Below are 24280 nucleotides of genomic sequence, written 5' to 3'. Positions count from 1 at the left end.
CACCGCACTCAGCAATATTCCAGCTATAAACTATCTGCATTGACCAAGTCAGCGAGCATGTCCACCACAGCGGTCTGTAAATAATCGAGTCTGGACCAAACAATCAAGTGATCAACAGCATAAGCATCCATCTACACAAGTGGGAAACAATGACAAGTCAGCGACCTGACCATCCGATCCAGTTAGTCGAATTTTACGATAAGCATTTGTTACTGAAGATCAGTTCTAACCCGGATCTTCAGGGATGAGTACAAATAGGACGTTGAGCGTGACGTAATGGCCAATATTATTAACAAAGGAGAACTATCATTTCATGTTGATCATCCTTACAGTATGATCCCCTAGTTGCTGTTGAATATTGACATCCACAGGTTATCTTTGTCACACAGGTGTGTGTGTGTGTGTGTGTGTGTGTGTGTGTGTGTGTGTGTTTTAACGCTTAAAGTCAACCTGCTGCCCCTGTAACGACAATGGTTACAACCTATTCTTGTGGTCAGAAGCAATTAACAGGATCGAATGGTCAGGTGGGTGTGGATTTACGTCGGCTTCAGCAATATTCCAGCAATATCACGGCGGGGTACACCAGAAATGGGTTTCACACATTGTACCCATGTGGGGAATCGAACCCCGGGTGTTCGGCGTGACGAGCCAACGCTTTAACCACTAGGCTACCCAACCGCCCCCATAGTGATGCATGTCATGGTATTACAGTTTTTGTACATCGCTACGCATGATGTCACCCACAGGTTTGTCCGGTCCAGTAGCCTCTGACCAGAATGGTGCTGGAATACCAAGCAACGAAAGAAAAGATCAAACACTCTTCCTGATGGCCAATATAAACAACTGGATAGAAACTAAGGAGTTCCAATCGGTTAATGGATTGATAGAAACTGTTCCAATTCCATTCCCTGTAGGCCATATTGATGGATTGGACGTTACCTGCGTTTTGATCAGTGTCATAAAATATCACAGGCAAGTCCTCAGAGACCGAATGTTTTCACAATAGAAGGTTGTTTTAAAGGTCTGTCAACCACAAGTTGTAAAATCGTTCCTTCCATATGGACCCGTGAATATCTGGGTTGGAATTTGTCTTCAGCAACCCATGCTTGTCGAAAGAGGCGAGTAACGGGATCGGGTAGTCAGGTTCGCTGACTTGGTTGACACATGTCATCGTATCCCAACTGCGTAGATTGATGCTCATGCTGTTGATCACTGGATTGTCTGATTCAGACTACATTATTTACAGACCGCCGCCATATAGCTGGAATATTGCTGAGTGCGGCGTTAAACAACACTCAACCAACCAACCACACATCCGTATCGCGTTAAGGAGTAACTTCCTGTTATGTTTGTACGTACTCGAAGGGAGGTACGTGACTTGAGAACGTGACAGTCAACTCCATTTTATGTTTTGAAGTTGATCCGGCGGGTTATGACGGAAATACCGTTTCAAAGCGTCCAACTTGTGCACCATTTCGATGAAAATTTCCACTTTCCCGAGATTTCAATTTCACTTCCTTGTAGTGGTAAATGCAATAAAACGATCCTCCATGAAAGGAAGCCAGTGTTATGATACACAATAGAACAATGACAAAATGCACTTGAGGAACATCAAGAATCAGTGACGGGGGAAACTGACGCATTACAAACAGAGTTATGGCCCTTGGAAGAATTGCAGCCAAGCTCTCTTCCTTCAAACTTCTCTCTCTATCTCTCTCTCTCACACACACACACACACACACAGCACATCAATATCGCTCCCTATGCATAAAACTCTCACATGTACCTGTTAAGTTTGGACAGGTAAGACAGGATTTCGCCTGATGGTCTCTGAATTGAGATCCAAATGGTAGCCTTTTATCTGTAGAGTTGATAAGCTGAAAGAATGATGCTTTTGTACACAGGTATTGACACAGATACTGATTATCATTTCAACATGTATTATATGTACAGTGACAAGAAAAGAGGACATTGTTATGTTGGTTCCTTGATTTCAGAAGGGACGGTGGCCTAGCCTATTGGTTGAAGCGTTCCCTCGCCACGAAGAAGATCCGGGTTCGATTCCAAACATGGGTAACATGTGTGAAACAAATTTCTAGTGTTCCCCGCAGTGATATTGATGGAATATTTCTAAAAGCGGCGTAAAACTGAACTCAATCACTCTCTGACTCGATGTCGGAACTAAGCCCATTTTTGATGTCCCCCGCCGAGTTATTGCTGGAATATTTCTAAAAGCGGCGGAAAGTTAAACTCAATCACTCGATTTCGGAAATTATAACTAGATTCTCGAGGTTCTGTGACATTGTGGTTACATAACGTATATTTGAAGCAAACAAAACATATTTATTTCGATTTCACAGTACAAAAGCAAAATCTTTTGACCGCTTTGACACATTCGCGTCGGAAGTGGTAATTCATAGCACCATAAATAATTGGATTTGCAACAGAGTTCACAAAATACGAACGAATAAATAAATTATACAACACAAGCTTGGCACCATGCAAATGGTGATCGAAGTCCTTCAAGATCGTTCGTGAAATGATAAGACATAAATGCGGCACGAAACTCAAAATAAAAACAAACGTCACAAGAAATGCAATGACTGTTGTCCTTTGACCCCTGTAGGACAGAGGTCGTTGAGAGGTCGTGGCATTTGACATGTCATGTGACTGAGATCGAGAACGAGGCGTGCCAGGGGTCGAGGACGAACTGTCTGCAGATCTGTCTCTAGCCATCAACAACACCATGGCGTAATTGTAGTTGGCATTCCTTTTCATGTATTGCTTGTGTCGCTTAATTTCTCTCCATATTAAAATATACAGTATTAGTAGGGTGACGGTGAAAATAACGAACGACGCGCTCAACGTGATTTCGTAAATCATTGGGTAGAGTTTTCCTGTCATGGCGTCACTGGTTGAGCAGTCGTTTCCAATGACGCCAGGGATCCTGGTCACAGCAGAACGTCTACCGTAAATAAACAGGGCAGGGATGGAATACAAGATGGCGACAAATGCAGCTAAGACTACCGCCTTCTTGGAAATGTTTCGTGTGATCTGTTGATGCAGGGGACGGCACACTTTTCTATATCTGTCAACAGCGATGATCAACAGGACAATATTGGACGCCAGAGTTGGGAAAGCTACTAGAAACCTCAAGATCTTGCAAGCAATAACAGAGTCAAAGGTGAAGTAATACCGCATGTCGGCAATTTCCGTTGGCATGGCAACGCAGCAACTCATGAGATCAAAAATCGCCAAGATCACGAAAAGAAAATTCTGAGTACTGTGTTTGAGTTTTGTTGAGAAAACGTACCATACGAGAGTGTTACCAATAAATCCGGATACCATTAGCACCCCAATGCACACCATTGCGGGAATAAGTGTCGTGGCGATTTCGTCATTGACCATGTGCAATAGTTGGCTGTGATTGGCCGATGTCAGGAAACTGGTGCTTGTCTCGTAGTCGAATAATCCAGGGAACGAAGTTCCATTTCCTCGAGGTATTACAGTTGTCTTTGGGGTGACATTCAAACTGTCTCCAACCATCGTTTGCGGTTATAATCAATATATCCTTTGAATATGAGATTAGTTTTATATCCGGAGGGCGCGATGTGTATTCAAGGGAGGTAATCCATCCACTGCATTGTGTCGATTGTCTGCAATGAAGAAAATTGTGGATAAATATTTCAATATTTAAATGTTTCCAATTGAATATAACCAAGTGGATAATAATAACACAAATATTAATATAAAATAAGAGCAAGCCAATATTTGGTGAATATTATTTTTGTTCCACGGGTTTAAAGTTACTTACATACTACATTTGTATACTACTAAAAACACCTTAAAATAGCAACAACAAAAAAAACCAAATCGATACACGTGTGGAACAACAGGCTTGAAGTGCGGGGGATATCGTTTATCTTGATCTTTAAGTAACACCTCATAGTCCAGCTTTCTTCTGTAAGTCGGGGTCGGTGGGGTAGCCTAGTGGTTAAAGCGTTCCCTTGTCACGCTAAAGACCCAGGTTCGATTCCCCACATTGGTACAGTGAGTGAAGCCCATTTCTGGTGTCCCCCGCTATGATATTGCTTAATATTGCTTAAAGCGGCGTAAAACTTAACTCACTCGCTCACTCTGTAAAGTCAAGGCTGGGGAGTTGAATGCATCAGCGCTTTGTGATTTGAAACAAGTTGAAAGTGAATGAAGTGAACGTAAAAGACCCATGTAGGCGTGCAATCGCACTTGTGGGCATTTCATAATGATGAATGATCATAAACAATGATAAAACAAAATTATTCAGATATCATAAATTATTTGTACATTTTAATGAAACTGATCATCATTAATTCAGGGTAAGAAGTTCTTTTTCTTTAAAGAATGTTATCACGCTTTAGAATAAGCTCACAATGGATTTCACATTATCCAATACATTTCGCAATTTACGACAAGCTGTAATACTGTACCATAAAGTCTTCTTCCGTTTTTAATTTATCTAAACTCATCAATATACCCTTTTGATCCACACCATCAACACCATCATTTCAGAAACACCATCTTGACCTTGAATATGTCGACATTTACTGACCCCGTCGCAATGACCACAACATATTGATAAACTCCACTACACGGTACCGGCGGGATGACAGCGTCACTGTGTACACACTCGGGTCAACGTGACACGGATTAAAGCTATTGGCAACACCGCTGACGCAGCACTGGGATAGGTGCATACTATCATATTTCCGAGAAGCTTTAAGACATGGCCAAGGGTGTCACAATGTAGCATGTTTATGTGAGGTTACTGGCGACACAGTATCACTCCAGTGACTCATACAGAGGTGTGTACCGATAGTCTTCACGAGATTATTCTGTCCAGTGATAAACCTTCCCATATGGTACATGTTTTAAAATAATCAACATTTTTGTAAATAGTAATTGTGCCAAGCAATCAGAGCGCTCATAACACAAATTAGGTCAAGTTTTGTTCGGTTTCTAATTCTGTAATCACCCAATTAACGTTCACCAAAAGGTTTAACCTCCCAGGGACTAACAGCAACAATACTACCCTGTGTCACCTTCTAATAAAAGTATTTACTCACTGTTTATCTGAATAGCCAGTCATGTATATATATTTCTCTTACATGTGTCCCAGAGGTAGTTCTAGACAGGATGGCAGTTACAGCAAGAGAGACAATCAAGGTGATGACGAAGGCATTTATAATTCGTCCACAGTTTACAGAAAAAAAATCGTTTTGTTATGTACTCGAGAGAGTGAGGTGTTTGTGAGTGCCCTAAAACCTTATTGAAGTATATTTGTTCCCCTTTATGAACTCTCAGAGAACAACCATGTGTGTTCATTTTTTCAATTATCCAAAGTGTACATTAAACGATCATGTTATTGACACCGCAATGCTCTAATTTACACGTACCGCCTCCATGGTGTAGTGGTTAGAGCGCCCCCGGAGAGAGGAAGGTCGCGGGTTCGATCCCCGGCCGCGTCATACCAAAAGACGTTAAAATATGGTCCTTGTTGGTCCCTGCCTGGCGCTCGGCATTAATGAATACAACAAGGACTGGTCGGCTCGGAGTCAGTATAATGTGTCTGAGTGTGGTATTCATGCTTCACTGCGGCATGGTATCTCAGTGGGCTAGCACTATAAAACCAGCTTCAGTCTGGGCTAGTACAAGCAGCCGCACATACACATACACACACATGCACGTCGTCATATGAGCGAAATATTCTCAAGCACGACGTTAAACCCAATTTCACCTCACCTCACCTAATTTACACGTCCTCTGATTATCATCCCGAACTGCGTATGCCAGAGAAAACAGGGGAGGTCAGCCTTGACGATACACACAGAACGTGATTCTCCAGATATACACCAGGATGATTTATTCATTCCAATTAGACAAAGGATAAAACAGTGACACTAAACATCGTGTTGCATCCCAAAATATTTAACTCGGTTGTTTTTTGGTGTTCTGTAAATTCTCTCATGTCCTCGAGTTGGCGTTAAACGGAAAAGAAGAACTGTTTTGTTGACTGTAGATAATACTAATTGACAGGTCACGAACACGGAAATGAATTTGTCGTGCCTGATAACAATACTATGTTACAGCTGTACTTAGTGCTACAGTTGACGTTGCTTAAACAAGTTTGTTAGTTTACTGTTAAATGCCGCACTCAGCAATGGTTCCAGATATGGTACGGTGGTGGACTCTAAATAATCGAGTCTGGACCAGACAATCCAGTGATCAACAGCATGAGCATCGATCTACTCAATAGGGATACGATGATATGTGTCAACCAAGCCAGCGAACCTGACCACCCGATCCCATTTACTCGCCTCTTACGACAAGCATGGGTTGTTGAAGACCAATTTGACTTCTAACCACGCGGATGAAATGATTTCACAACTTGATCTTGACAGATCTTAAAGCATCCTTATATTGTAAAGACATTTGGTCCCGGAGGACTTATCTACTTTATGACACTGGTCAAAACACTTAATATAAACAGGTGATACTCACTGGTGGTCGAGCAAATGCGCGTATATTGTTATACAGGACAGTCAATACTAAACCAGCTATACTATTCCGACCTGTTATACTCGATTCTTTACAACACAAAACTTGTGGTTGATAACACGAGCACCGATCCCCGGCGTCGGGTTAACATGGAGCACGATTATCTTATTGATGTGCTTAAACTAGTATGTCCATTATGAACAGAATATACCAAATATTAATTAGTGCTCTTGATTGCCCGGAACAAACACAAACACAGATACCCGATCCGCTACCAAAATGAAACATATATTTTCCATATTTAAAATTGTGACGCCTTTTCCATTATGTCGAGAATGAAGGCGCTCTTTTCTCTGAGTATTTCCCATACTGATGTTTAAGCTTCAGTTTCACAGGAACAGAATCCGGGGCTCGAAAAAATTTAAATTGAACGTCTCCGTACAAAAGATATCTTATCCCCGTAAATATTTATTTGGGTGAGTTTACTGGGGTACAAACACCATGCATTAACGGACTTTCACTATTTCTATGTAATACTTAAGTTGATGACAGTATGACGAAAAAAAGCAAGCATGTTTATGAAAAGACAAAAGCACAAGCACTTCCATCGAGGGCTGAAAAAGGTCGTCAACACACACGCACACGGAGAGTGGATTTCTGAAACTGACTTTATACAAGGACCTTTCATCTTCAAGGTAAACATTAATCAACATATTAAAAAAGTATGCCCGACGGCTTCAACCCAAAATACATCCAAGGAAAGGAAGGTAACATTTTTCCTCTCTAATTGCACGTGCGGTGAAACCCTCGAAGTGACTTCCGTGTTTATACACAACGTCATATGTTATTCGTCACTGAGCGGCTGTTATACACAACCTGCTTGAAACAAGACGTGTTGCGTGATGCGTTGCGTCACGTAATGGTTGTGTGTTGTGAGAAATGCCATGCAACGATAGGCGCGACTGAAAAGGAGGAAAATGTTCTTTATCTTTGGTGAAAATAAGAATGATGCTTCTCTACGTTTTATATTAATTTATATTTTCTCATATACAGTTACATGTTCGAGATATTCAGTGTATACAGTCGACGTCCTAGTTGTCTTACATTCCCCGAACCGCATTATTTTCACTTATGCTAAAGCCCTAAATGAATCAAGTCTAGATTTCCTCAGGTTCAGGCTCCCATCTCACCGGGGCTTCTTTTCAATTTAAACGGAATTGCTTGTTTCTATCATAATTATATAGAGATTCATAATCTACACGTTAGTCTATCGCTATCCGTACTTCAATGGGATATATTAGTATTCTCCGCGTAGGAGCGTTTTATTTTTAATTTTTTTTCACTGAAGCCGCATTTGACACTATTTCAGCTATGTGACGGTGGCCTATGAATGACCTATTTGGATCAAACTTACCAGTGAATGATACAATGCCTAGAGTTCCACTCTCGCGGAAACGCTGGCACCAAGTAATGGAACATGATCATCCGACCCTTGGATGGTTTGACGTCGCACTCAGCAATATTGCAGCTACATTCGGAGGTCTGTAAATAATCAATCCTGAACCAGACAATCCAATGATCAACAGCATGAGCATCAATCTACGCAAACGGATACGATGACATGTGTCAACCAAGTCAGCGAGCCTGACCACCCGATCCCGTTAGTCGCCTCTTACGACAAGCATGGGTTGGTGATAAACAATTCTAACCCGGATCTTCTCGGGAAAATCCGATCCATGGAATGGTAGTGTTTGTGTATTAAATTGCATATTCATCATGTTTAAAAGTGAAAATCCAAATTCGCAACGCTTATTCTTTATGCAAATTAAAGTGTGTTAATGAGTCAATTATTTGACACCACGTATGACTGAACTGAAAGGAACCGACAGAATATTTGTTTGGGAGAAACAGTTTTAACTGCACACGTATGGTCTAAACAGCGCTATCATAACACATCTCTACCAACTAACCACTTCGATTAATTTCTACCCACGATCCAACAGGTGTGTCTACTTTCGATTGCCCGGTACTGTCCTAACGCATTGGACGCGGGTGTGCAATACATCTATAACGGAGGGAACTCGAAGTGATAGACTAAGGCTTAGTCTCTGAATATATATAATTTTGATAGTAACAAACAAGCCCATTTATATTGAAAAGGAGCCCTAGGGAGACCAGAGATTCAGAACCTGAGGAAATCTAGACTTGCTTTATTTAGGGCTTTAGCACTGCAGAGAGGGCTTGGCAGTAGGGAAATTAATGTGGTTCAGGGACTGTGAGACAGACTATCGAAGTGATTGCAATAACGGAGGCACCATGTACTACCACCGCGAACATGTCCTGTTCGGCGACCGGATATAAAGCGACATCATTGATTGGGTAAATGGACATAACACTCAGAACTCGGGGATCTGGAACTGCGACACACTTGATACGTTAATTTACTTCATGTAAACTGCTCGTATATCACTCAGAATACTAGATACTTGACCACATTCGTAAACAACGTAATATGAAATGTTCTTACATTCTAAATTACATTATAGATACGTTTAAACTTCTGAATGTGTAAGAGAACGCATGTATACGAACCTGGGCCATAGAAACATGTATCTAGACCTCTACCTCTAGGGGCGGTGGGGTAGCCTAATGGTTAAAGCGTTGGCTCGTCACGCCGAAGACCCGGGTTCGAATCCCCACATGGGCACAATGTGTGAAGCCCATTTCTGGTGTCCCCCGCCGTGATGTTGCTGGAATATTGCTAAAAGCGGAGTAAAACCAAACTCAGTCAGTCAGTCTACCTCTAGGCGTATACGCTTGGTTTTGGAATATTTTATAATTTTGATAGAAACTAATAACTCAATTTAAATTGAAACTGAGATGTTAGATTCAGAGTCTGGGGAAAATCTAGACTTGTCTCATTGGGGCTTGATGACATCGTGTAATAATGGGGTGTTCGGAAGTATTTGTATAGGTTAGTACTTCAAGATAACAAATTATTAATTTTGTTTCTCTCCCATGTGTTGCTAGACTCAACACATAATAACAATTTCGCGCAACATATTACACTTTAAATCTGTGAACCACGGTAACCTTCTGGTTCTGAAATTCGATAAGCCCTGATAAGGAATCAGTAATTTTTGTCTCACGTAATCAAATTCCAAGGACTGGAAATCGATTGAAGTTGATGTTTAGGGGACGCGTGATTCACAAATCACAAAAGTCTGTCAGATCCACCTGGACAACTTCCAACGACCACCACTCGGTTTGTTTGAATATCAACAACTTACCCCCGTTTGATAACATGAGTAAATACGACATACCTCTTTCCCTCTCGAGTCGTCTGGCCTCGGTCGATTTCGTGAGGTCACGTGATCCCAACTTCCGGTACTTTTGTCGCAAGGTCAGGAATCAGTCGAGCGTGTCAGCGTGTTAACAAATGGGTCTACGCACTCGAGACGGTCTGTAAATGAGATTTGACCTGGTGTCAGGTTGATGATGTAATACGAACTGTGACATATAGGATATTACGGTCTTTACACATTTACGGATAACAACGTCTTGTTATTGTTTAATGCATAGAGCGACGTTTCAGCTTGATAACGATATAATAATGAACATTGAAACGTCGCTCATAGACTAGCGTTTAGTATCAAATATATATAATTTTGATTGAAATAATATGTTTTTAAAAATTCGTTTAAATTGAAAAAAAAGACCAAGTGAGATGGGGGAATTCAGCCTGAACCTCAGGAATTCTAGACTTGCTTCATTTAGAACTTTAGCATTGCAGGGAGAGCTAATAAAATATTGCGGTTCAAGGACTGGGAGACAGTCTACGTCTCTCTCTGCAATTAAGAAGAAGTTGTGATCCAGTAGTATACTTTGTTACTGACTCATCACACGATTACCCCCATGTCTAAATTTATGATAATGTTACCACAAGTCCACGGAATGGTTCTGGAAGACAGAATTATTATCTCATTATTATCACATTCCACGGATTTATCGAGAGTGGTTATCCGTGTTTTGCCGCCATTCGTGCCGAATACTTCCTGCATGTGTCTACTGTCAACTGAGATGAGATTCAAGAAGGCAGTCTTACCAGCAGAAAATAGGATACGCTGTGAAAGCCTTGCTGTGAAATGGCCAGATTCCATGGCAAATGTCATTCAACAGCCCCATGTCTTACTTATATTCAGAGGTTGTGTTGAATATTTCGTGCTATTTTGTACAGCACTTTGACCCAGACTGTGTCTGTGTCGTGATTCTGTTGAAAATGTCAAATCACTTATTTTCACAATAATTCAGTGCTTTTACGACACTTATGAAAACATTTCACCAATAACATGATGGGGGTTTGGGATGGAATACCAGAAATAGACTTCACACATCATACGCAGCATCGAATCCAGGTTTTCAGCATGACGAACACAACACTCTAACCACCTGACTACCCCATCTCTCCTCACAACAGGGCGGAGGGGTAGCCTAGTAGTTAAAGCGTTGGCTCGTCACGCCGAAGATCCAGGTTCGAATCCCCACATGGGTACAATGTGTGAAGCCCATTTCTGGTGTCCCCCGCCGTTGCTGGAATATTGCTAAAAGCGGCGTAAAACCAAACTCAGTCAGTCAGTCAGTCCTCACAACATTTCATGTTTGACCCATTTATATTTTCTCTGTAACAGGAACTCGAAACGCGTGAATCACACATTACATCTATTTATTCTGGAACAATAGAATGCACTCTTCCGAACTTTCATCGGTTGACGGAACTGTCATATAAACTCAAGGTTGAACGAAAGTTAAAGCATGAACATTTTTTGGACAATGAAATCACAAGCATTATCAAAACAGTACTATGCTGGAAGGAGTTGCCGAAACACTGCTAACTCCAGCTACCCGTATCAAATGCATCACTTTAAAAAAACACTTCATGTAGGTTTCACGTTTTGCCAACATCAACCATGGGTCTATCTCCTTTTTCAAATTGTTGTTCGGGCCGGTTGGATGGCTTAATGGTTAAAGCGTTTGCTCGTCATGCCGATGGTCCAGTTTCGATTTCTTAGTATTGGGAGCTCATTTCTGGTGTCCCTTGCCTTGATATTGCTGGAATATCGCTAAAGCGGCGTAAATTCTAAATTACTAACTCACATTTTTGTTCCCATATTGATTAAAAAGATTCAATGATATTAAGAGTAGAACTATTCTATATTGACAGTCGCTGTTTTTAAGGGTGACAGGTACAACACACGAGCTGGTGATTATCCATCCCCGTAAAGCGCCTCGCCTTGTGAATGAACGGTGTAATGCCCCGACTAAGTATTGGAGGTTACGTCCCATTCTATCTACAGTGACTGTCCCATTTGCCTACATCCCAGTTTGCCTACAGTACACAAAATTCGGTAGGCAGAATGGGAAATGAGTTTTGACCTATAAAATAATGGAACAACCCATTTACCAGCCACAGAAGGGTATGTTGTTGGGTTTGAAAAAGGGTAATTAATGCAGTTTCACTTAAATTAAGCGACATGATGATACTGGTGATACTGAATGGCAAGTTTCAAAGCTGTGGTTGGTCTATGTATCTATAGTCTGTTTGCAGTGAAAACGTACCGATGAATTTCACTCTAAATAAAAAGTAAAATCTCAGAATTTTATTCAACTTAGGATAAAAGTTGTTTAACAAACGATCATAGTTTCAAATCGTTTTTATTGGTTTGTATTACAAGGGGGTATGCACATTAGATGAAACACCGAGAACAAGTAGGGCTGGTCTAAGTTAACGCTCATCACGTACCGCACGTGCCTTTGTTTCACTGTTCCATCTACTGCGCTTACCCCCTTGTAATACAAACCAACAATAGCGATTTGGTTCTATGATCGTTTGTTTAACAACTTTTATCCTAAGTTGAGTAAAATTTTGAGATTTAAATGTTCATTTGGCAAGGTAAAATTATGAGGATTCGCAATCTTAATTTCACTAAATTTGATTTACTTTTTTGTTTAAAGTGAAATTCATCGGTACGTTTTCATTGCAAACAGACTATACATGTATAGCATATTTTGAACCTTATAATCCAATAAAGATACACAATAGCAGATGCTCGTGCAGCGTGTTGAATTCATCACTTCGAAAGCAGGAAGACAGCAAGTATTCTTTGCTGGGTACTGTTATCGCCTTAACCTCTGACGGCAGATTACAACACAATGGAAGTGTGTGCACTCCGCATGCCAGGGCCGCTGTTCCACATACTAGTACAGTGGAAACCTGATAAGTAAAATTCCAAGGGACTCGCCAAAATTGTTTACTTATCAGGTATTTTACTTATCCAAACCTATAAAAATCTGCAAAAGACAACCATATGCATGTATATGTATGCATATGTAACAATGAACACATTATCAGGGCTGGCCTCCAGCTGTCAGTGTATTGTCAACTGCTTGACCCCAGTGAGCTGTAAGTAGGATGTTTGTTTAACTGGAGACTGACACTTGCCCCTCATGTCGGATTATGTGGTGATCGCTAATTTAGTTATCCAGTCTCTTTTGTTAAGTAATTTACTTCCAGGGACCGTGGGAAGACGTTTAGTTAAGCGGTATTGTTTACTTATCCAAGTTTAGTTAACAGGACTCTAATAGTGATAATTAATGAAGAAATTTGCCGGGACCAAGGAAAAGTGTTTACTTATCAGGTCTGTTTAGTTAAGAGGTCTTTACTTAGGCGGTTTCCACTGTATATGGATAATATAATCCTCATTACATTACGGTTGAAGGCCCTCGTCTGAGCTGATTATCTGTCGTTGGCTAAGTATACGTAAGAAAGAGGTTATACGCCAAAGGCTATTTCAGGTTATTCTATGTGTTACAAATGGCACCGTTTGAGGGAAAATGAAAGAAAACATTGCATGTGCTGATGAAAGCCACACACACACCTTCCACCAACCAACCTATTGTCACTAACAATTGCGAGCATTTGTGGTGTCATATTGCATCATCTATTAAAATCACATTTAGGGCTTACAACCGCTACACAAAGATTTGAGGACACCCCATTACATGTCAATCCATAGCGACCTTTCGCGAACTTTGAAGGATCGCCTGATGAAAGGTACAGCAATTACCCGTAATGAGATGTTCGTAGATATTTGTACAGCTGTTCTGAGAGTGAGTGAGTCAGGTTTTACGCCACTATACACATTATTCCCACTCGAGGAATCGAACCCGGACCGTGGTGTGACGAGGCACGAGCTTTAACCACAAGGCTACCCCATTTTTCGCTACACCTGGGATCTCCTTTACGCAGCTTGCGAAATATTATTTATGCTCCGATTAATCACACCAATCGAAGATTGACCGGAAGGCCAAACCGATTAAGCAGTCCAAAGCAATTTCTTTGAAGGCACACAAACGAACGTGTAAACTATGTCAAGTTGTCAAATGCCATACCTATTATGGCATCTTCACATGCTAAGTTTGAGCCCATGTGCACGTTCTTGCATGTACGTAAAGATCTGTTTAATTGTGTGACCTGCGGAAGATATATGTAAGGTACACTTATTTTATCTCCTTATCCGTTTATCGTTCAGTAGTAGCTAATTGTGAATACACAATGCCATTTAGAAAGTATTTGGTTCGATGGGACTCAACCCAACAAAAGTAATGCTTCTAGCAATAATAGAGCAAAACCACCGAGGTGGACACCAGAAATAATCTTCCCACATTGTATCCATGAGAGAAATCGAACCCAACCCTTTCACGCAACGAGCGAACACATTTACGACGAGGCTTGCCTGTTCTACATGCAACTGTTGGGGCTAGGTATATTTTTCCATTATACAGACACGTAGTTTGGTTCTTTTAAAATAGATTTCACAATACATTGTGTTAGTATTTTGAAATACGGACACAGATTCGTCTTCTGATATGTTCTATTCACAACCTATATCTTTGCAATGGAGGAAGGGTATGTTATTTTAAAAACGAGAAGAGCCAAATGGAGAAACTGGGTGTATTTGTTTAACGCGTGATCTCGTCTTACTGAACTTTTCACTGAAAACACAAACATGACCCTAACCGATTAATTTCGATGATCGATTGGTTGGAATGATCCAGTCGTCATCAATCATGATTGCGAAAACGTATTCCATTCACGAAAAAGTATATAGTCTTTTCAAAGATCCTCATGACCAAACAAGCGCGTCTCAATGTCATTACATACGTTTACTCTGGGCAAAACAAACAAATATTCACTGCAGAGGCCCAGATAAGCTGCGTATCCGGGTAAAGTACGCATAGAAAATTTCCAATTACGCATTGAAAAAATAATTGTTGCGTACCAATTACGCATATAAAATGTTAGATACGCAAAAAGTTGAAAACAAATGAGTACGGAATATATTTATAAAAATCGCTTGCGTAATGAAAAAGACATCGATTGCTATCAAGTTGTACTGTTAGTATAGGGCAAATGTTGTACTTTCAGTACAGGATGAGTGATTTTTTATGAAATCATTTCCATTATATTTAAGTTGGTTTTGATTAGGTATGACATAAGGCAGAACATACCTGCTTAGTAAACTTACTCAATGACATAATACTTAGGTGAGTAAAATGACTGAAATACGCACATATGTGAAAGCAATGGGTAACGGCAAATTAAATACCCACTCAACATTCATAATACCCACTCCAAAAAAAAATACATTGGGTACAGTACCCACATGAGCTAAATCTTATCTGGAGCTCTGAATAAACTGACTCAATCACAGGAGAATATAACTAGAACATAAACGCCACATCCTACCTTGACTCCAAGAAACTACTTCATCCATCAACGGCAGAGAACTGCAAATGAGCCTGAAACGAAACAGGCCGAATGAAGAACCGAAAGACGAAACTGAAACCCTCCTGACAGCTTCCAAACCTCGTTACACTGACTGGGTCGAGAGCAACCGCCCACACGGACAACGTCACATGCAAGACTTCAAGACCAGCTAGCACCAAAGACAAATAATAGAAGCAGCCAATTGATTTGATTTATTTTCCTGACCCGCAGAGCTGTTTGTTATGTTCACAGTCTGTCATGTTCTGAACGTCATTTGGTAATGGATTGCAATTGGCATATGCAACGAAAACGAGAAACCAAATACCATCTTGTGTACAATATATACACTGGTGAAATGTACGCAGACATGATCTACAACTCACAGACAGTGTTTGACAAGGGAAATGAAAAGCAAATATTATGTCATTTTCTATACTGGATTTAGCACTTATGCACTATAAAGAGTAAGTGAGTGAGTTTAGTTTTACGCCGCTTTCAGCACATATCACGGCGGGGGAAAGCAGGAATGGGTTCCACATATTGTACATATGTGGGGAATCGAACCCGGGTCTTCGTCGTGACGAGCAAACGTTTTAACCACTAAGCTACCCCACTGCCCCTACTATAAAGAGATTAGATCAAACGTACACTACAGTTAAGTTTTTAATAGCCATTATTTGGTGAGCGGATCTGATATTTTGTTTGTTGTTTAACACCCATTAAACAACATTCCGACTGTATCACGGCGGTCTGTAAATAATCTAGCCTGGACCAGACAATCCAGTGACTGATATCATGAGCATCGATCTACGATAACATGACATGCACCAAACAAGTCAGCCATTCTCGTTAGTTGCTTCTTACGAAAAACATGAGTTGTCAAAGACCGATTCAAAAGGGAATTTCACGGGTCACGAATCTATTGGTAACCAATCTGAGAAATAAAGACTATAATACTAATGATATCCACCCTGTGCGAGTTTAAATGGACCCAAACAAATTAAATGAATAGAACTTAATGGGGTTTTGAGGGCGTAGGTCCGAGCAACCTGGCATGGCTTCATCGCACGATGACAACCACAGGAATCGAACCTAGATCTTCGGCGAAGCAAGCTAACGTTTTAACCAATGTTTTAACCACCCTCTACTCCACCGTCTTCAAAACAGAATCATCACATTGTCGTTTTAGTGGTCCGTGCGGCTGCAACTGGGTGTAATATCAAAATATACTGGAGTTACATCAAGTACGATAACTTTGTTTGAATTATACAGTTTGTTAGCAGTTGGGTATTTTGTTTGTGGAATCAGCTCTTCTTTTAAAGGAATCGTTGGGCGCGTATACGGCACAATAAGATGATCTGTTCATTTCAATAATCATAAATTATATATCGAGCTGACAACTCCAACCAGATTGATAAGGTTTTGCTTTGAAAAATGTCTGAATGCTGTCAAATGCTCGGGATATATAGCAAAGGGAAGTATTTTGATACGCGGAATATGTAGTTTTGTATCCTTTTCAATACAAATGAGGAAATTGATCGTAGAGATCTTTGACGTCTTCCTTTGCTTTGTCCGCAAACTGAAACAATACCACTTTCCTTACAATACGTTCAAACATTAAGTATTAACAATAAACCATGAGAACTAGGTAATCAATATTTATAGAGGCTTTTTATGAATTTATGTACAATATTAGATGCTTTCTTCAAATCCTTTGTATTTCGTGTTAATTGCTGAATTGTTATACAGCTCTTGAAATTTACAATATGCCAAATTCTTTCACTATTTTAACAGAATATTGATACGTTTACATTAACGGCCAGTTTCACATTGATTTAACTTATCACGAAGGAAATAAAACACCGAGAGATATATTCTGATTATAACATGCCTCACAATGATCTTACTTATTACGAAGGAAGTGAAAACATGGAGAGACACATTGTGAAGGTTTGTCGTTTGTATGTAGATTCAGTCTGGACTTCCCAAAATACTTGGCTGTTCTAAGAAACCGTTTTCCTTCTTGCTTTTTAAAGACAATATTATCTTTTAAAATATATAATATTTCTGCCGTTTCCTCCTCATGGGTGTCCGTGTTCACGACTGCCATTTAAGATTTATCCTTATTTGGGTATAAAATATTATAAGCAATTGGCTCAGCTGTGCTATTGTGTTATCGCTGTATGAACCCAAAATGTCCGGAATTTCGATAGACGTACAAATATAACAGAAGACCCGAAAGGATGGGTTTTACTGAACGGGAGATCCAAATGAATCGCGTCAGTGGCAGGATCGTTTGCCCAGAGAACGTAGGATTGGTGGTACCAGAAGAAGTAGACTATGGTAACTGTTGTTCCCTTCCACCTCTAGGTAGGGGGGCAGTGAAAAGGCTAGTCGGCTGAGTGAAATGTGTGGATCTCACCGGGCTTGCAGAATGAAACTCACGTCAGTCACAACTACAACTGCCACACACGTTTAACTTCCTGTCCAGGGACAGAGCAAGAGCGGGCAAAATTTACATCAATGGCCATATTGCAGCCTCATGTTTCACAGAGAAATGCAGCTTCCAGCTAACGACGTTTAAACTGAAGCACTTACCTTGAACAGTTACTGTACGAGTAGTCTAGTGAGATGTTCACTTGTACAGTTACTACACGAGCGTGTTCACGGCGCTACCCTGAGGCAAATATTGATGGTGTCAGTAATCGGGATGTGAGTGTTATCAGGAAATTAATCAGACTTCCGGGTAGAGATATTCTCCATACTCCAACGACTCCGTTCATACTGTGGCTAATCCATTACATTATGTAACGTGGTGGCCAGGTTAACCAGTCCATCTGGCTGTTATGATCATGACTCACATATACTCAGCTTTTAAATATTGAAAAAAATCTGGATCCGCCCTGCCACTGTTGATCGGTTAAAGTTCTTTTATTGATCTAGGAATCACAGGCCATTGCAACACACATAAGACTTGTACTGGGAGCAATTATATGACACGCTACCGACAAATAGTGTTGTTTGTTTGCTTGTTTAAAATCGACATCAGCAGGATGACAGCTATAATAGGTAAGACTTCCGCCCGTATCCCCCTTATGACTTGAATAGAGGCCATAAGATACGTTTCAAAATGGCAATGTGCATACATACATTAAATTATCAGGGTTAGGGTTAAGGTTAAGGGGAGATACAGGCGGAAGTCTTTCCCTATAATATTTTCACCCGTTAATAATCAATCCTTGACCAGGTTGATATTATGAACACCGTTCCACGACGTCGGGGTACGATAACTCGCTATTAACAAGGCCACCGAGTCGACCACAGCAAGCATTCAGCTTCCCTGTACGACATGCACTGGTTTCTAGGAACCTATGTTTAAAACTGGAATTTCCACGCACGACATAAAATGTGATTTGCAATACACCATTGCACGATCAATACACAAGTTGACATGATGAAATATGATGTGCCTCAGCCCTGTAGATTGTGCTTAGTGGGTGGGAACAATTCACTTGATCAAAGGTTGTATACGAAACATCTTCATTTTAGGAACTTGTGTGGACAGGGGTATGTTCAGGACAATTTCTGCCCAGAAATACCAATAGGAACAGCAAATCATTGATACATGTAGCTCGTTTGATGAGGTACATATGGTACCTGCTTACGTGTTGTCTTTCAAGTCAAATTATACTACTCAAAAGATTTTAAGGATCACCAGGTTCGTTAATATTACTACAGTTAAACTGATTAAAATATGAAAAAAATTGAGTGGTTCTTAATTTCTTGTGGCTAGTATATATCATCGATATGTACAGGTGTGTAATTCATGGTATCAGTGCCTCATACCTTGATCAAGATGCGATGGCGCTTTTCAGAAATGTTTCAATGTAGGAGTAGGTGGCGGTATATAATCACGCCCGAGACTCGAGTTAGTTTGCGCGTAGGGTCCAACGTGACGTGTGAAGCCAAGTGGGTGTACGTGACAAATTGACAGTGCACATGTGTAAACCAAAACCCAAACGGAAAAAGTCACATCTTGTAGATGAATGTGAAGACAATAGCCATAAATATGCCGGAAATATGAAGCGCGTTTACAATTCAACCCATTTGCATTTTCTAGGAACCCTACAAATATAGATCTAGTGGCTCTCCCTGGGGATTCAATGGACATATACGCTCCTAATACCCCGTCCTGGCTGTGATTGAGAATTGACTAAAGTTGTTAGTGAGTGTATGACTAGATTAGGTCTGCTCGAATCATACCTATAGTCAAAGAAATAATTAACAATAGAAACGGTACGTGCTGTGCTGTGCCTTGATTGTTAGCGCTATGAGCATACCTAGTGTGGAGTTTGGCGCTATATAAATGGACACATTATTATTATTATTACGGGCCCAATAGACATTAAAATGTTGTGATCTTATTTGAAATCCGTACTGCGCAAGGAAAGGTAGACCAGTAGTATTTAAAGGCGTTTGTTCGTTACACCAAACTCTCGGGTTCAATTCCCCACATATACAATGTGTAAAGTCCATTTCTGGCGGCCGTACCTACATATTGGGGTATTGCTAAACGTACGGTAAAATCATATTCACTCATTACTCCGTAACAGTCTTTATTGCCGAATACCAAGGTACAGCTTGAATCCCATTTGTCATATTCCCATATTCTCTATGACAAGAGAGAAATACAGCCACAGTCCCCTTCATTTGGCTGATAGACTGCCAAAAGAGTCACCATTTACAAGCGCCGTCATTGGACTGAAACGCTGTTTCCAGCAACGTCGTTACTGTGAAAAACTTTGTTCAAAGCGTCTGAAGCTGGCGGAGTTACTGCTGAAAGCGCAGTCATTTGGATCATATGCTTCTCAAAGGGCAACCACTTGGCTGAAATACTCCTTACAAGTACCGTCATTTGGCTGAAATATAACAGTCGGCACTAAGCAACTATCCAGAATTCATAGATCTGTGCTGGTGCTCTTTGGGTGAAAATCCAAAATTTTGCTGATTGCTCTAGCCTACAGAGTTGCACAAATAACATGATAAACGCGACGCTGATTCACTATAACGTACTTGAATTGCAGAGATAACAGGAATCGGCAAAATGTATGTTGCCTTGAAGGCAGGTATATTTTTGTATATTTCAACATCGTTGTAATAGGTAACAGGGAAATCTAACCCCCCAAAATAACTGTATTTTACCATTCAAGTATTTTATATAAAGGGAAGATATGTACAGCAGTTATTCCGCTGCATTCCTGTTTACGTGCCGCGAAGCTTCTATCCGAACACCCACTAGGAAAAATAATTCTTTGTGGAACATAGCAATGTCGGGATGACGAATGCTGGACGTTCACAGTTGTCTGGTTACGGTTTAATTCATTACGGTTTAACAACTGGGTCCTGTCTGTCATCATTTATCTCGTTGCTAGGCGACTAAAAGATGCAGGTTTTTTTGGCTCGTTTGATGTAGCGGGTTTAGGATTAATCATCCATGTGCACAATGTAGGGCGGATTGATTGATGTTTAGTTCAACCTATATTGTGTCGCAATTCTGTCTCGGTCTGTAATCTGATGCACACAAACAAAAATTTAATTTTGAGACAGATGCAAATAGTAATAAGGTGGGGACAATTAGCGGCTTTCTAAAGCAGCCAGTGCAGTTTTGAAAAAAAATTAACTTGATACTGCGAGATTGTTCGATAGGGGAAGTACATGTATTCAGGTTACGTTTCTGATTGGACGATCTGTGTAACACGTGACCTTTGTCACCAAGTATAACCATTTAAGGGGTATCTTGGGAATTCTCATATTGTAACCGAGAGAATCGGACCCCATTGATCTCTACGCCCTTCTGTGCTGGAAAATCCAAAAGTGATGAACTTTGATGATTCATCTTTTACCTGAAACCAACTGGCGTGTGGATGCATACAGCAGATCCTGGCACACATAAGGGACGCAACTCTGTCTTAACCACTAAAACTAATACTACCATAACCTTCATGTGTACATATCCCATAACAACCAACTATCCAGATGAGGTGTAGAGCACGAATATCCAGACGTGAGTTTAACAGATTTTTTTAGACATCTTGCTAGTCATTGCTGAAATATTTAGGGTTATATTTCCAACTATTTTTAAACCCGAAATTAAACTTTTAGCACGTTTTCGTGAGTCAGCGTAGATTAGGTAGGGGGTAATTTACATTTACAGCTCAAAACACATTACCACACATGACATCCGGTTGTTGTGCATGCACATTTCAACCAATTAACCAATTACAAGACATTGATAGATCTACTTTGATATTTACAGATAAACGCTAAGAGTGTTAAGAGCGTAGATTATACGAAGGGGTAGAGGTGTCAGTTCATTTCCCGTATAGAGAAATCAGATACAGGTGGGATAGTTACATGCAATGGAGATATGTTAATACATGTAGTTACCGTAGCTATCCCTACACTCAGCCAGCACACACAGCCGTACCAAGCACGTGAAGTGGGGAGTGGGGTAGGGTTGGTGCAGAGAAGCTGACCTGTTCTAAGAACATGGGAAACATAACCTTAGTGTAAGAAACTTTCTTTCAGGACACGGTCAAAACGTGCGTGCGTGAGTGAGTGAGTTTAGTTTTACGCGGCCTTTAGCAATATTCCAGCAATATGACAGAGGGGGGCACCAGAAATGGTAGTCACACATTGAACCCATGTGAGGAATCGAACCCGGGTCTTCGACGTGACGAGCGACCGATTTACCTACTAGGCTACCCCAACGTCCCTTAAAGGGCGAAACGAAGTCAACATTAATGTAACCTAGCAAATTGTAACTACATATCTTGAGTATCAAATACTAGACTTATGGTGAGTGCGTGAGTGAGTTTAGTTTTGCGCAGCTTTTTCGCAATATTCCAGCAATATCACGGCAGGGGACACCAGAAATAGGCTTCACACTTTGTGCCCATGTGGGGAATCGAACCCGGGACTTCGGAGTGACGAGCGAACGTAACTAGCCTTATGGCCAGCAAAGTGTTTTTCAAAACGAGGCAGTCATACTGAAAACTTAAATGCAGCCCCTTGAATAGTTAAATATATATTGATATGCTCATTTTAGAGACTATATCTTAGTCAACCCTTGCACATATTATCATCATGGTAAATCACTGAACTGGCTGGTTAAGACTCGATTATTTACAAACCGTCGTCATGTAGGTGAGAAATTGCTGATTGCAGCCTAAAACAAACAAACAAACAAACAAACAAACAAACATTCGCGTCATCCCGAAGCTTCATCGGTCAGTTCGGTCAGGACAAGATAATGATGATACAAACGACGAGCCAACATGTGCTACCTTCGGATTGCAGGAAAGGTGAGTCAGACTGTTCTTACAAAACTGCCGAGCAAAGAAAGTATACGCTTGAAATTTGAATTTGTTCAAGACATTACAAACCTTGCTAAGCTAAAACATACACTTGAATTTGGATTAGATCAATAAATTACAAAATTGATAAGCTTTAAACTCGCCGAAACACTGGAAACGTAAAGTAAAAATACAGCTGCTATACAATACCTGCATGTATTAAATACATTCAATACATTCAGATCGGCGATTGATTTCTCGATGTTTGATTTTTACAACAATTAAACATCGTTGTGTACAAGCCGTTTACAACGCAGTTTAGGTTATCTGTGCCAATATCACTATACAGTACACTGTAATCAGTGGACGATCCTATACAGGGTGAACGGTGAACTCTACCAGCATGAATGGTGCACGATGTGCAATAACGTAATGTGAGTGTACACATAGGGCGTACAGTTTCATACCCGAAGGTTGTTTACAGTATGTCGTCGCCATGCTTGTGTACACATTGCAGCCATACCGGGGTAGCTAGCGGCACACATATCTCTTCTCGTATAACAGCTGTCGACATGTTTAGTCTAAATGCTATTTAACGTTTATACAGAACGGACAAACGGTTACGTCATATAAACGGACACAAATACAGCTCGTTAAATTCTCTTGGTAATATGGCAATGTGACAAAAATAATGTCTTTCAGTCACAAAAATAGTTAATTAAAACAAAATCTTTCAACAATTAATCCAATAAATCATATCACGTAATGTGATACTAGACTATTGTCTCTAATTTTCAACTGATATCTAACATTCATGTAATTAATATTCATATTTGATGAATAATATTTAATAATTAGAGTATGATTCACGATCAAACTGAATCTGCTATGACAGCTGTTTTATATCGCTTAGATAAACAAGGGTGGATTATTACGAGGCTGAGGGTATGAAGTTACATATTCCACATCCGCATTTGTCATAAAACATCACGTTTCTGGCTACACGTTCTACTGTTGGATCTTCTAATGAATATAATTCTACGAGCAGTTTTATGTCAGTTAATTCTCTCTGTAAAAGAACGTTGTGGTTTAGATAATACGACCACTGGATGGTTATCAAAGTTCACGTCCTTACCGTTATCGTGGAGTTCACATTTCCGTGTATCCCGAATCATCCAGCTCACATACAACGATCGAAAGCTATCTCAAGCGTGTTCAGATCTGTCAATCACCCGCTGCTTATCACTGGGATTGGCGACTCCCGGAACTGAACTCTCGACACTGCCCTGAATGTTTGAGGTAGAGACACATTCATGCGCAAGTCTCCATTCGTTGTGGGGAGGAAGTAGCCGCGCTATATATATACTACCTACGTCACAACGGGTTTAAGGGGCCGCGCCTCCCGAAATATACTACCCTATGATAAACGATAAAGAGAAATAGAGTACAACATATGCCGTACAGAGTTACTTCCCTTGTTCTAAAGCCATCTCTCACACACACAGCTCTCATCGTCCAATATATGGGTTTGTATTATGGAGGAGTGAGTGTATCGTTTCATAAT

At 40.5% G+C, this 24280-nt stretch overlaps 1 protein-coding gene across 8 annotated transcripts; it reads right to left on the bottom strand.

Annotated features, from left to right (window-relative positions):
- Positions 1 to 2322: 2322 nt before the first annotated feature.
- LOC124276221 (rhodopsin, GQ-coupled-like) lies at positions 2323 to 24087 on the bottom strand. Of its 8 annotated transcripts, none has more exons than XM_046711885.1 (4): positions 23852 to 24081; positions 9858 to 9997; positions 7949 to 8092; positions 2323 to 3656 (listed from the first exon to the last, which is right to left on the bottom strand). In XM_046711885.1, exon 4 carries the CDS (start codon positions 3544 to 3546, stop codon positions 2344 to 2346), a length of 1203 nt encoding a protein of 400 aa, XP_046567841.1. In that variant the 5' UTR covers positions 3547 to 3656; positions 7949 to 8092; positions 9858 to 9997; positions 23852 to 24081; the 3' UTR covers positions 2323 to 2343. The 8 variants fall into 8 exon arrangements, 6 of the variants coding, with proteins under 6 accessions (XP_046567841.1, XP_046567840.1, XP_046567842.1 ...); XM_046711884.1 differs by having other exon boundaries at positions 7949 to 8076; XM_046711886.1 differs by lacking the exons at positions 7949 to 8092; positions 23852 to 24081 and adding exons at positions 15341 to 15393; positions 17960 to 18064.
- Positions 24088 to 24280: the final 193 nt, after the last annotated feature.

This window comes from Haliotis rubra, unplaced genomic scaffold (genome assembly GCF_003918875.1).
Source record: "Haliotis rubra isolate DU_JTF1 unplaced genomic scaffold, ASM391887v1 Scf207, whole genome shotgun sequence".
In the NCBI taxonomy this organism is placed as follows: Eukaryota; Metazoa; Mollusca; class Gastropoda; order Lepetellida; family Haliotidae; genus Haliotis; species Haliotis rubra.
This window is presented reverse-complemented; position numbering and strand designations above follow the sequence as displayed.

Bases quoted from the DNA above. Each gene is read 5' to 3' on its own strand.
- LOC124276221 (XM_046711885.1), bottom strand. From the start codon at position 3,546: ATGGTTGGAGACAGTTTGAATGTCACCCCAAAGACAACTGTAATACCT.